At 43.8% G+C, this 14,086-nt stretch overlaps 1 protein-coding gene across 6 annotated transcripts in view; it reads right to left on the bottom strand.

Moving 5' to 3' along the window:
- Window positions 1-211: 211 nt before the first annotated feature.
- GPLD1 (glycosylphosphatidylinositol specific phospholipase D1) overlaps window positions 212-14,086 on the bottom strand; it is a 59,713-nt gene continuing 45,838 nt past the window's right edge. For 4 of the 6 annotated variants that reach the window (XM_068558354.1, XM_068558357.1, XM_068558359.1 and 1 more), the window contains 11 exons: window positions 13,231-13,341; window positions 11,810-11,884; window positions 11,554-11,710; window positions 10,743-10,884; window positions 9,820-9,925; window positions 9,638-9,731; window positions 6,646-6,822; window positions 6,145-6,305; window positions 5,038-5,064; window positions 4,518-4,568; window positions 1,393-1,771 (listed from right to left, as the gene is read on the bottom strand). In XM_068558354.1, the coding sequence (XP_068414455.1) occupies window positions 1,685-1,771; window positions 4,518-4,568; window positions 5,038-5,064; window positions 6,145-6,305; window positions 6,646-6,822; window positions 9,638-9,731; window positions 9,820-9,925; window positions 10,743-10,884; window positions 11,554-11,710; window positions 11,810-11,884; window positions 13,231-13,341 (1,188 nt within the window). In that variant the 3' untranslated portion in view covers window positions 1,393-1,684. Of the gene's footprint in view, window positions 1,040-1,392; window positions 1,772-4,517; window positions 4,569-5,037; window positions 5,065-6,144; window positions 6,306-6,645; window positions 6,823-9,637; window positions 9,732-9,819; window positions 9,926-10,742; window positions 10,885-11,553; window positions 11,711-11,809; window positions 11,885-13,230; window positions 13,342-14,086 lie in introns of those variants that run through there. The other 2 variants (XM_068558356.1, XM_068558358.1) reach the window with 2 other exon arrangements.

Below are 14,086 nucleotides of genomic sequence, written 5' to 3'. Positions count from 1 at the left end.
TTAACCTTCTCCTCCTGCTGCTTGCTATGTGGTATGTTTAGGCATTGAGAAAATAAAAATCCTCAGGTAGAGAATAATCATGTTTAAACATAGGCCCTATCATTTAGTAAAGCATAACACTTTCTATAATAAGGGCAATATGAAGGTATGCATCCTTCTAATCCAATAGTGAAAGCATGCCTTTACTGAAATGCAGTGTCATTAGCTTGTTCTACACTCAGACTTCTCAATTCATAAAAACTCATACTTACAACTAATGTCTGGTCCCCTAAAAATAAACGTCCTTTTAATTAAAAATAATTCTTCAAATAGGTTGAGCTGCCAATAATTGTTAACCAAAAACCACATGGTGTTTCTGTGTGCTTTTTGCTGTGCCATAGGGGAACCATGCAGCTAGTATACCTCTTTAAGAAAGATGAGACAGTCCCAGGAGTGATCCAGAGGTCCTATCTAGGTATGTGCCTGTTTATGCTGTTTTCCTATATACATACTCACCTTATGCTCACAGTTGTAATTCTACTAGCTTCTCCTTGATTTCTGATTCAGCTTACTCTTCAGCTGAATTCCTGTCTGCTTTGACCAGTCTCTGTACTGCCTCTAGAGAAGCTAAGAGAAGGGCTCTGGTCATTTTTTTATTTCTCCTGCTTTTTAGTATTTCACTAGTGTCAGAAGAAAGAGGTTCTACCCTGACTGATAAGAGAATCAACTAGTTACTGTTTATGGATAACAATGCCTGCAGATTTTTAGTGAAGCTGAAATGCTATGGTACATTTCTTTTCCCTTAAATATGCCACCCTGCGGGACTGGCAGATGAGATCTACTCTGCTAAAACCAGCCCAGAAACAAGGGCGGCCAAGGCCTGCTTCACTCCCCTTGGTCCTTGCAGTAGCCTCCGGCTCAGGACAGATCTCTCTTCTTTCTGCTCTAGTTCTGTTGGCACAGCTTGTGGCAGCCTAATGCACCCAAGGCTTCGTGGGATGACTTCAGGCTAGTTCACTAGGCTCATCTGCTATTAGAACAGTCATTTCTCCGAAAGCACCTGAGGGCACAGTAAGATGATGTTTTACTTTTTATATTTGTCTTTCACTATACGAAACATTGAAAATACAATCATCCTCATAAGAAAGGACCACATCATTTGCAACATGATTTTGGAGTTGTGAGGTTATGCCTCTGTTTCTCCTCCTTGTGCGTTTTTCCTGTATACTGTGCTTTCTATTTCAGTTTGATTGGAATAGGTCACCAACTTTAAAAGGACATTTTTAGGAAGAATTGTTGTTACAGAGGTTTTCCTAAGAGATAACCAGAGAGAGGGCTTTCCAGTCATCAGAAAGACACAGGTACTCATGTGGAAGAGGAAATAGGTTGTACAGCAGGTCTGAGCACAGGAAACAAGTTAGGAATAAGTTTATTAGGTACAAAGGAAACAAGTAAACTTTGGAAGGGGACGTGAATAACCAGAGTATTTGCTGTTTCACATGCTTCTGATGTTGTCCCCATTTACTGTATCCTATGTTTCCAGATAGTTTGGCTGTTAGTGTGTATGTGTCCACCCCCAGGAGCCCCACCTGTGGTAGGATCTACAAGGCTCCACTGGATGTGCCCCTCTGTCCACCAGAACGCTCACCCTGGAGATGACTTGGCATGAGAGGGAGGGGCAGGTTAAGAAAGTGGAGTGAAACCTTTAATCTTGGCCGAGGCTGTAGATATGAAGCGCCCCAGAAAGTCGGGCTCCCAGAGAACTCTTTCCAGCAGCAATGACAACTTGGTTCTGTAGGGGACACAAAACAGAATTCATTTTCCGTTCATAACATCTATTAAGTAAGTTCCTGCTGTAGTCCAGGCATCATGTTATGCTCTGGAAATACAAAGATGAGTAAGACATTGGCCAGGCCCCAGGGCTTGAGCTTAAATACCCCTTTGGCAGATCTGTAGGTTCAGAAAACCACAGCTGAGGAAGTTCTCTCTAGTCCCTTCTCTGGTACATAAAGGAAAAGTGCGTCCACGCATGTTTATTCAGCATCCGAGCTGTGGTGCAGTGTAGACGGCATATCTGGAGTAATAAGACTTCCACAAACAGGCTGGCCTTTGTCAGTGTGTTCACACCACCTACTCTGCCCCTGCTGCTTGAAATATTTTAGGAACTGTCTTTCAAAATTGTCTAAGCTTGTACAAGTTTTTAAACATTTTTTGAGGTGGATTTTAGTTCTGGAAACTACTAAGAATTTTTCTGGACCATGGCTGATAAATGAGATGTGGCTGATCAAACTGGCTGATAGGGTTGTGGTAGAGCAGGGTGTGACCATAAAATGACCAACCCTTCTGTGACGTTGCTCATTGACTTAATTTTGAAAACTACCAGTGGAATCCAGAAATAAAGGCTAACATATTGAGCCTTTACCATATGTCAGATACTATGCTTAACCCTTTTGCTTGTATCTTTTTAAATACACTAGTGTCAGATAAGAGGGAAAATCTCAACTCTCATTTATGGAATTACTCATTTACTGGATTTGCGTGTAGTTTGGCTGTGAGCTAAGTTTCCTCTCCATTGCCTGGTTAAGCCACCTTCATTCCTAAAATCAAGTCTTCCCCTGCTTCTTGCCCTCTCTGCCCAGTCAACCTACTCCTATTTCCAGATCCACTCAGGCCCGAGGGGCCCTGCAAGGCCTTCCCTGACTCCACCAGCATAGACTTCCATTGATCTCTGACTGCCTTTGGTCATCCTAAATGGACCTGCTGGTCTTACGGCTGTTTTATTTTTCCACTTAGACTCTAAGAACCTGGGGGCAGGGACCAGGTCTCAGGTTTGTCTGCCTCTCTGGTACCCAATGTAACACTGCTCCGCCAGGGCCCTCAGGCTGACTGAAGGCAGCCCCACAGGAGGTTTCGGCAGTACCACTCAGGTAAGGGCCGAGTCCTCCTGGTTCTAGTTGGTTACTAGTTCAATACTTAACGCTCACATAGAGAAAGGGGTCTTCAAAGTCATAACTCTTACTCAAGTAAAAGGCCACCCACTCTGATCATCCTCAGATTGTCTGTGTCCATTTTTAAAATATAACCTTTGATTTATCTTTACACTCAGAGTGCTTTAGGGGCCCCCAGTCTCAGGTATGTGTTGGGAAAGTGGAGTAATTTTACTATTGACTTGTGAAATGTAATTAGGAAGATGAATTTGCATTGTTATACAGAAAGGAATCAAATATACTTTTAGATGATCTATACCACCCCCCTTCAGTTGGTGTAAATAATGGTTGAGTATTTGCTTTCGAGCTTGCCTATAAATGAGTTACAGCAAGGGCTACTTGAACTGTTGGCCCGTAGAGGGCAGTTTCACCACAATTCTCACAAGCCAGGGCCACAGCACCTACCTACCAGGCCCTACAAACCTGGTTCTGTACTCGAAAATCTTTGAAGGCTTCCCTAGCCTTTCATCCCATAGTTCACTTACTCTTTACCATTTAATCCTATACTGATTTGCATTTTATTTAACTTCCCATGTGTATAATTTTCCTCAAGAGCAGGGACTTGGTCTTCTCTTTCTGTCTCTCATAGCCTAGCATAATTCCATACAGTGTCATATCCTAAAATAAATGAGTGGAATCAGTGGTTTAGGTGTATATTTTAAGATAAAACCCATTTAATCTGTTGTATCTATTACAAATTCAAAATGTGCATACCCCTTGACCTAGCAGTCTTCTAGGAATCTTACCAGCAGAGAAATTTGCACAATTATAAAGATATAAAGTTACAGATACAAGAATGCTCACTAGAGCATTGTCTGTAATAGGGAAAAAAATGGAAATAACTACAAGAAATAACTAAATGTCTATGAGAAAGTAAACCAAAGAAATAAAATATGGTGCATCTAGACAATAAATTACTATTCAGTCATTGAAAAGAATCAGTTCTCTATGTACTTGTCTGGAAGGAGGCATTAAAACACAGTTGGCATGTGTGTGTTTCTAAAGTCATACAAAAACAGTCTTGTAGAAAAAGAACCAAAATATTAACAGTGCTTAGCCAATATGGCAAGGGTCGGCAGACTTTTCCAGTGAAGGGCCAGGATAATATGTTAGGCCTTGTGGGACGTCAGTCTGAGGCAACTGATCAACGGTATAGTAGCAGCTGTAAAGAAAGGAGTGGCTATATTCCACTAAAACTTTAGAGACACTGCAAGTTGAACTTCATGTAAATTTCATGTGTCACAAAATATATTTTTTGATCATTGCAAACGTCAATCATTTTTAGTTCATGGGCTATACAAAAACAGGCAGCCAGCTAGAGTTGGCCCACAGGCTGTAATTTGCTAACCCCTGCTGTAGAGGATGAAATTGGAGGGGTAGTGAGGGAATCTTTTCACCAAAAAATGATGGGATTATGTGTGAGTGTTTTTTTGTGTGTGTCCCTCTATTTTTCAAATAAAAAAATCTAAAATACATACAAAATGAGATCATCCCCAAATCCCAGCCTTAGAACAAATGCAGATATCAAAGTGGTACAGTCTTGGTACTCACCTTTTTCTTTGACCTCACAGTGATCACAGAGCTCCCAAACCTTGAGCCTGCCTGGGAAACACACTGTCTGTTAGTAGCCTTTGAAAACACACCATGGGGCTTCCCTGGTGGTGCAGTGGTTAAGAATCCGCCTGCCAATGCAGGGGACACAAGTTCGAGCCCTGGCCCTGGAGGATCCCACATGCCGCGGAGCAACTAAGCCCGTGCACCACAACTAGCTACTGAGCCCTGTGCTCTAGAGTCTGCGAGCCACAACTACTGACCCCGCGTGCCTAGAGCTTGTGCTCTGCAACAAGAGAAGCCACCGCAATGAGAAGCCTGCTCACTGCAATGAAGAGTAGCCCCTGCTCGCTGCAACTAGAGAAAGCCCGTGCACAGCAACGAAGACCCAACGCAGCCAAAAATAAAAATAATTTATAAAGAAAAGCACCATGTTATTTTATCAACTTGAAATAAGGGGAAGGGCTGCTTTTTTTTTTTTTTTTTTGGTAGTTTTTCATTTTTTTCAGAAGGTACTTACTTCAGGAGAAATCAATACGTATTGGGCCTGAAAGAAAGCGATGAGAAAGGGAGACAATGTTATTACTGTTCATGGGGGTTTTTTTAAACCAATTTTAATTACACCCTTACACTCATATTTCTTCATTTTAGAGAAGCCCTTTGTCACCAGAAATTCCACTTACAGGAGTTCCACTCTACAGGTATCTGGTAGATATATTGTATAAGACAATAGGAAGGCATAGAAAACTTAAAGTTGTATACAAAATCATGTACAATATGGTCACCACCGTTAATAAGATACACACGCACAGTGTAGTGGTTAAGAGTGCACTTGAGAATCAGCTCTTGGTTCAAGTCTCTGTTCTGCTATTTCCAGCCAGTGTGACCTGTAACAACTTCCTTCTCCAATCTTCAATTTCTTTATAATGGGTATTAAATACCAAATTAATAGCTTTGATGTGGATTAGATTTTTTTATGTATAGCATAGTGCTAGGCACAGAGTGAATGCACAATAAATGGTAGCAATTAAGTTCATAGCAAAAAAAAACTGGAAGGATACACCAAAAGGTTAATAGACGTTATCTCTGTAGAGTAAAATTCTAGGTAGATTTTAATTTTCTTCTTTGTACTGTGTATTTTTTAATATTTTTACAATAAACTTTCATTTTTTGCCATTTAAAAAGTAATTTTTAAGTTTAAAAATAACAGCCAAGTGTTTTAGACCCAGGAAACTTAAGGAAACCCACCTGAGAAAAGGAATAAAATAAAGCAATGAAAGATGAAATAAAAAGATTGGGAGTCTTCATGAAACTCCAATGGCCATGGCCTGTTTTCTTCTGCCCTGGGCTCCTAACCAAGCACTGGCCGGCTATGACCAAGAACCAATATGACACCACATCCAACTGCAGCTGTGGGGGGTGAACACTGCAGAACTGCTGGCAAGCAGGCAGCCTGGGCCTACAAACACAAGCAAGGGATTGTGTCCTGACCCCAGGTAAGGGGCAGGTTACCTGAGTTCAGGCAGAAACTCTAATAAGAGTTCTATGGTGGACATAATTTACTAAGGCATCAGCAAGTAGCCATCCTTTCACAGGATGGTATGGAATTGTGTACAAGAACAGTTACCTTTTCTTCTGGACATGGAGCTACCCATGATTTGCATTTGCCTGTCATGTCGCCCAAGGTGATCTGTTTGCCATTATACACATAGACACGGCCATCTTCTCCCCCCATCAGTCCAGAGGTTACATCTGTGATCCTCAGTGGGGCTGCCATGATGATTTCATCTGTAAACAATGAAAACCAGCAGCAGGAAGTATCTACTCCTTGCTCTCATTGTTCCACTACTGGATCCTGACCCAACCTTCCACAAATAATATTAGTACATCTTTTACTGGGTCTGTCCTGATTTCATTCCAACGTAGTCAGAGGCTTTTGTTTTCTGTTATAATTAATAATAGTTGATGTGGGTGGCTCTCGTGTCACCATGTTCAAAAAGTACTACTCTTGTACATCCGGCTCTGGTCTTGATTCATTATGAGGGTAGAGCCTAGGTGATCCAATTAGGGGGACTCATCAATTAAGCAAAGGACTTTCTTATTGGCCCGAGACACCGTTCCTTCCTACCTAAGCCATCGTTATCCAGGTCACTCAAGTGCAGAACGCCACCAAATCGGGAGAAGCGGCGGTCTCCATTGAAGGTGCTAAGCAGAGAAGGCTGCGAGTCAGGTGGCAGTTCATACATCCGAGTGCTTCCACCTTGGTGCAAGGTCGTGGTCAGGAATGCCATCTTAGCCAAGACATCTGAAATAAACCACAGTACGGTAACTGCTGCCGTCACAAGGACGAAGATTAGGACATAGAAATTATAGGTTACTTTGTGTCATTGACTTTCAGGATTACTGTGAGATAGTCAAAACTATTAAATTTGTGAATGCCAAGGTTTTTTTTAATATATGATCATTATAAAAGGTGTGGGAAACACCCCAAAAAAGTATAAAGAAGAAAACGTATATAAAGCATATATTTCTTTCTGGATGATGATATATACTTACATATACATACACACATTTTAATGGGGGTTTTTGCAGATTATAAAATTCTTTTTTACGCTCAGGCCATTTTAAACTTTTTGCTTTTATAATTAATACTATGATAAATATCCTTCCCTATAGTTCTGAGTATTTTCTGAGAACAGATTCTTAGAAGGGGCCCATATAGCATTGGATTTGGGGAATGGCTCTTGCCATTTTGCCAAACCTCTTTCTAGAAAAGGTATATCGATTTACATTTCACAAGCAGTGTATGAGTTCCCATCTCACTTCAACCTTGCCATCACTGAGTATTCTTTTTCATACTGAAAGTACTTCATAGTTTTTAATCAGCACCCTAAAATCCTCACTGAATATTCAAACTTGTGTATAGTGGCCAGTCTGACCCAGAGATCCTGCCGAGGCAGGGGACAGGGTGAGAGGGACAAGCCTAACTGTCCTACTCAAACTTTCCCTGAAAGTAGATCAGATTTTTCACATTTAACTTAATCTGTCCATAGAGCTGCGATTCCCCAACTATACACTGAAACGCTTTGGCGAACTCACGGGGATACTGCAGGTGTCTTGAATTTTTGCTGGTAACTGACGTCTGTCTGACGCCACATGAGCTACCTGCTGGGGGTGGGTCACAGTTTCAACATTAGATCCCTATGTTCCTTTCAATGATGTCACATCTTTGCAAAACTGGGATTTTATCATAATGGGTTGTTACGGTAAAATGCAGGTACCACTAGAAAATCAGTGTGGATCAAAATGAGGATAGCGGTGTCTAATTTGATTCCAGGGTTTGAGAAGTGGTACAGTACCCCAAAGGAGCTAAGCTGTTAGGACATAAACACAGCGTCCGCAACCTGTTGAGTCACACGGGGCCCCACACTGAGAAAGGCCCTGTGCTTGGCTTTATGCTCTCCTGTTACCTGAAATTCTGGATAATTTTTCTTAACAAATTTTAATTTTGTCTGGGCCCCTCAAATTAGGTGGGTGAAATACAATCAAAATACAAGTAAAAATAGGAAAAATAGCAAGATTGGTGGATTATATCTGTTGATAACCCAGTTGTGACACTGGTTATGGTGTGCAGATTATCATCATTGGGGAAAACTGGATAAAATGTAACATGACCTCTATTATTTCTTACAACTGCATGTGAATTTATTATCTCAAAAAGCATCATTTATATATCATATATATCATGATATATATAATTAACCTTTTCACTCTGTATTTTATACAATATTTGATAATGGAGAAAATTATTAAGGCAGTAAAGGGACTAAAACTGAGAAAATTTGGGAAGCTCTAATTCACATCACTCTGGGAGCAAGAGTGGTGAGACAGAATTAGTAATGTGTGTTGCAAGAGTTTAGAAATCACTACCTAGACTCTGTAAAGGAGAAAAACAAAAAACTATTCCAAAGCTAAGTCAGCAACTTTCTGTTGTAATGCTGTGTCCTTACTCATGCAAGGAAAGAGTTAACCATTCCTTTGCCCAATCCACTTCTACATATTATTCAAATATATTGTATGAAACGAAAATCTTTCTGAAAAATAATTTCACAATATGTAGTAAGAGTCTTAAGATTAGACCCTCTAGCAGTAGGATGATGGTAGTAAATGTTGGCATGTGCATATGGAAATAATGTGATACAGGTATCAAAAGTAATGTTTTAGAAGAATATTTAACATGAGAACATGCTTAAGATATAAAATATTAGGTGTGAAAAAACATGTATGCGTTTAAGCTTTAAAATATCTGGATAAGGGGTGATGTTTTTCTTCTATATACTTCTTTATATTTTCACAAATTTCTACAATAAGCATAATTTACTTGTATACTCTTGGAGGGAGTAGATTTTTTTGTTCTTTTAACTCACCCATAAATTAAACAAAATAATGTTTTATTAACATATACCCTCAGAGTGGACCTATTCCTGGTGAACTGGTTTATAAAATTTGCTCCGTCTCCAAGCTCAATGGGATAGGAGCTTTAAAAACACACCAACTCGGGGCTTCCCTGGTGGTGCAGTGGTTGAGAATCTGCCTACCAATGCAGGGGACACAGGTTCGAGCCCTGGTCTGGGAAGATCCCACATGCCGCAGAGCAACTAGGCCCGTGAGCCACAACTACTGAGCCTGCGCGTCTGGAGCCTGTGCTCCCAACAAGAGAGGCCGTGATAGTGAGAGACCCGCACACCGCGATGAAGAGTGGCCCCCGCTTGCCGCAACTAGAGAAAGCCCTCGCACAGAAACGAAGACCCAACACAGCTAAAAATAAAATAAATAAATTAATTAATTAAAGGGCTTTCCTTTTAAAAAAAAAAAAAACCACATCAAGTTACTTTCACGTGTGATTTTCAGCAAATCTTTGAAGCAGATATTATAAGCTGTGTTTTGCATTCAGGGAGTTTAAGTAACTTCCCCAAGGTGACCCAGCTTGCTATTAATGAGAAAAGGAAATATTCAAACGCAGGTCTGTCTGCCCCCATATCTCCTAACTTTCCCCCAATATGATTTGGTCAAGGAGCCACATGACTAAAAAGAAGCAAGTTTCATGGCGGGCGACCTACCTTGAGTCGGGGCCCCAACCAGCAGTACTTGTGTACGGGTCCCATTCATCATCACATGGCCGCTGGACACGGAGGTACCCAGTTTCCCCATTGCCTGTGAAATAGCAGTAAGTCAATATAGTACAGCTAAGAAAACTTTCTCTGTGGTGTCCACTTTCCTGGGGAGGGAGGGGCTGTCATACCTTGTCTCCAGAAATGGTAAACCAGCTTTGACAGTTTGGCGGGAAATAGCCAGATACCCGTCCAGGGCTCTGTTTCTCATCACGAGTGCGGAACAAATGGCCCAGACTGGAATGAAGCACACTGGTCTTAGCTGATGGGGCACAGGATTCAATGCTGGCCAGGTATTGAGGTCCAAGGAAAGACAACCCACATCTTCCCCACCCATGCCCCCCTCCTCCCTGTATGCTCCTGGTCCCTGTGATCCTAGGCATGAGCATGGGGTGCTTTCAGAATGAATCCCAATATCAAGACTCTCCAGATGTGAGGTTGACCATTCTACTTCCCGACTGACAAAATAGAGGGATGCCTACTGTTATGGGCTGAATTGTGTTCCCCCAAAATTTATATGTTGAAATCCTAACTGCCAGTACCTCAGAATGTGACAGCATTTGAAGATAAGGTTTTTAAAGAAGTAATCATGCTAAAATTAGGTCATTAGGGTGGGGCCCTGACCAATATGACTAGTGTCCTTGTAAGAAGAGGGAAAGACACGAGGGATGGGTGCACAGAAAAGAGGCTGTGTGGACACAGGGAGAAGGTGGTCGTCTGTGAGCGAAGGAGAGGCGCCCTAGAAGAAACCAACCCTGCTGACACCTTGATCTCAGATCTCTAACCTCCAAAACTATGAGACCATCAATTCGTGCTGCTTAAACCACACAGGCTATGGTACTTTGTATGGCAGCCCTGGCAAACTAACACACCCATCTCTCTTTTAAACGTCTAAAAAGGAACATTTGCAACCTGGCCCCAGAGCCTTAGCGTTTCCTTGAAGGGTAAGAATTCCTTAGCTGCTTCCTCTGAACCCCACACTCAGTGGGCTCCCATGGCTGCAGGCACCTGCCCTCATGCTCACTGGTCCCTGGGCCCCAACATCAGTGCTCACCTGCTGGCGTTCTTCCAGGTCGGGCTCCCAGCCAACAGCAAAGTCCTGTTGTTGACACTGAGAGCGTGAAGGGAGTATCCTAACCAGGCGAAGTCCTTCTCGCCTCTCACCATCCAGTTGGCTGCCTCCACATTCAGCTCTTCTACACAAGACAACCAGTGCCTTTTACTTTACGTGGAAAGACTACCAGAATGGAAAGAGTGAGCCCCTTTTGTAGGACAATGAGAAACGGGTTCACTGGGCTGAGTTTTTGCCACAACTCTTATGTGCCCCCATGCTGTCCCCAGGGCCCCAACGTCAGAAATGGAACTCACGCTTCATATAAGCAATGCATTTCTAGAGCTCACTTCTATGGAGTGGAGGATGCTGTTTAAAAAGAGGGCCTGTTAGGAGTTTCCTGGCGGTCCAGTGGTTAGGACTCTGTGCTCTCACTGCCAAGGGCCCGAGTTCAATCCCTGGTCGGGGAACTAAGATCCCACAAGCCTCACAGCAAAAAGGGCCTGTTGGACAGTTAGAGCATCACTGGGATGCTTGAGTGTTTCTACTCTTCCATTCCACTGAGACACTATAAGAATAACTATCGCCCCCTCCTTTGGATCTGGATCTACACGCTGGATCCCTCTTTGTTTATTCAGTGAATCTATCCATATCATTTGCCAGAACATCTGCAAGAATAAGAGTGTTAGAAAATTTAGGTGAAATGCTATGCAATGAGGAAAATAGGACAAAAACCCATATGCAAGAGAAGGCACCACAGACTAGAGCAGCGGAGGTCTCCGCCCATTCCACCCCCAGCCCCAGCAAGCACTACCTTTGTCGCTGTGGCTGGAGCCAGAATAAAACGCAGCCACAATTCCCTTCTGTCTCCCTCCACCTGGAGCAAAAGGGGAGCCAATCACCAGGTCAGGTTCACTGTCTCCATTCACATCTGTGGCCAAGAGTGTCCAGCCCAAGTTACAGTAGGTGTCCTGAAGAGGAAACAGGAAAACACGTCTTACTCAGCCCTTGAGGCAAGTAGGATATGGCGAGTTCTAGTTTTCTGTACCTCTCAAAGGTGCTCAACATACCGGGCAAGAGATGGTGATGTTGGGGGAAGAAGATAGTCTTCCTTGTTTGGAACCGAAGTAGATGTACACTGCACCCTAGACAAGGGCAAACCACAGGGCGATCGTTAAGACTTGGTGGTGACCCGAGAACCTTAAATAATAGCAAGACAAAGGTGACTGATGATGAAATAAATCACCGTCAGAGCCCTGTAGGTTCAGGAGCTTAGTTACTGCCAGAAGTCAGTGTCCAGTCCTGTGTGCTTGCCACTTCCATCAGACTATTAGAGCCCCAAAGCAGAAACTGTCATTTTTATCTTTGCCTCCCCAGCGTCTTGCTCCGGATCTGCCATCCATAATTGTTCAGTGTATTTGCAGAATGACCTGCTCAACTCCCCACCCCTTCAAGGCTGAGCTCAGTTTCTGGCTTTTCAACGAAGCCCTCTCCCAGCCCAGCCCATTATTTCTCTGAACACTAACACGTCGTGTCAGTACTGCTTACTTGCCTTGGGATGCAGGCTGTGCTGTTATTGTGTTACGAACTAGTTCTCACTTCTCATCTTATAACTTGCCTGTCTCCATCCCTACTCCTTCTACATGCATTTATTTTCCATAGTGAGCCAAGGACTGAGTACACAGTGATGGATAAGACCAACCTCTCTCCGCCCCAAAAGCTGGCCAATTGGCAACTGTGACACCACAGCGTGGGGAGCTACAAAGGTGCAGCGAGCACAGGACAACAAAGTGTCTCCTGAGCCAGGGATTAGATCACACTTCCTGCAAGAAGTGACATTTCACCCCTACAGAAAAAAGGGGAGAAAGGGCTTTCCAGGTGGAGGGAGCTGGATGAGCACCAGTCCTAACGTGAGGGCACCTGATGGGTCTGGATGACAAATTGTTCACAGGACTAGAAACAGGGTGAGGAGGGAGAGGAAGAGGTGAGCCTGCAGCGGGAGAGGGAGACGAAGGGCCTTTGACTCCACTGTCACTCGCGGTGCCCGGCTACGGTGTGGAGGACTTGTGGGAGGAAAGCCCTGTGGGCCAGGACCCAGGATCTCTGCTCTCGGTAAGAAAAGAGGGAACCCGTTGGGTTCCTTGCATGAGAGGAAAGATCCAGGAAGTCACCTCCCTGCTGTGACGACAGGAAGCTATGGATTAGCTGGAATTTCTGCCTTCCCTATCATTCAGCATCCCGGGGGAGGGGGGAGGAAGAGTACAGTACCTGGTGGAGTGCCACCCGTGAAGCCCAACTAAGGCCAGGGAGGCAGGAACAGGAGCTGCCAGGTAACCGGAGTCCCATCAAGCACCTGAATGGGGGGCTGGGATCATCTCCCCACAAAAGCTCTGCCCGGCACCCCTGCTGCCTGCTTTCCTCCGGAGCCTCCGCTCAGTGTCTCCTCCCCTGCCGCCCCATCCGCCACCATCACCCCCCGCAGCCTCCTTACCGTGTACGTGAGCTTCTCGGAGCCCACTGAGGGGGCTCCCACGGCCAGGTCAGGCACACCGTCCTTGTTAAAGTCCAGCACGGCCACGGCAGAGCCGAACCGACCTGAGGGCTGAAGAGGCATCAGTTACTTCCCCTGGCTGAGCCACAACCTCCAGAAGAGCACACCTGACTCCCTGGGGGACCCCACCCAGCACGCCAGGACTGAGGAACAGAACTGCAGCCGCCTGTAACACAGCCATGACCCGCCAGGTGGGTAGCTCTGCCCTAAGGATGTGTTTGGCTCATCTGTCTGCCCCGAGGGGAAGATGAGGTGCCGGAGAGAAGAAGGTCGGTTCTTAAAAGTTCTAGGTTTTCAGAAAATGGTCTGGTGTGTATCATGCCCCACGTTAAGGACCAGACTCCTCTTGGAAAGTATCCAAGATAATAATCACATAACAGTAGCTAACATCTGTCGAATACTCAGGATGTTCTAGAGCCATGCTGTCCAGTGCGGTAGCCACTAGCTAAATGTGGCTATTACTTTTAAATTTAAATTACCTAACATTAAACCAAAACAGTTTTTCAGTTGCACTGGCCACATTCAAATGCTCAAAAGCCAAAGCACTTAGTAGCTCCCACACTGAACAGCACAGCTTTAAAGGATCTCCATTATCACGGAAAGTTCTATTGATGACAGTGCTGTAGACACTAAGCATTTCACATGGATTAACATACATACTTTTATTACTCCTACTTTTGTGGTTTACAGCTGGAAAATTCACTCCATTCAGGGACAATTTTCTTCCAAGGTGGATTTTCTAGATCTTTCATCTCCTACTGTCTAGAATGAGCCTAGACCTAAAAATAACTCATAA

Source organism: Eschrichtius robustus, chromosome 12 (assembly GCF_028021215.1).
Source record: "Eschrichtius robustus isolate mEscRob2 chromosome 12, mEscRob2.pri, whole genome shotgun sequence".
NCBI classification, from domain to species: domain Eukaryota; kingdom Metazoa; phylum Chordata; class Mammalia; order Artiodactyla; family Eschrichtiidae; genus Eschrichtius; species Eschrichtius robustus.
Note: the sequence above shows the minus strand (reverse complement) of the source record. Positions and strands in the feature narration are given on the sequence as shown.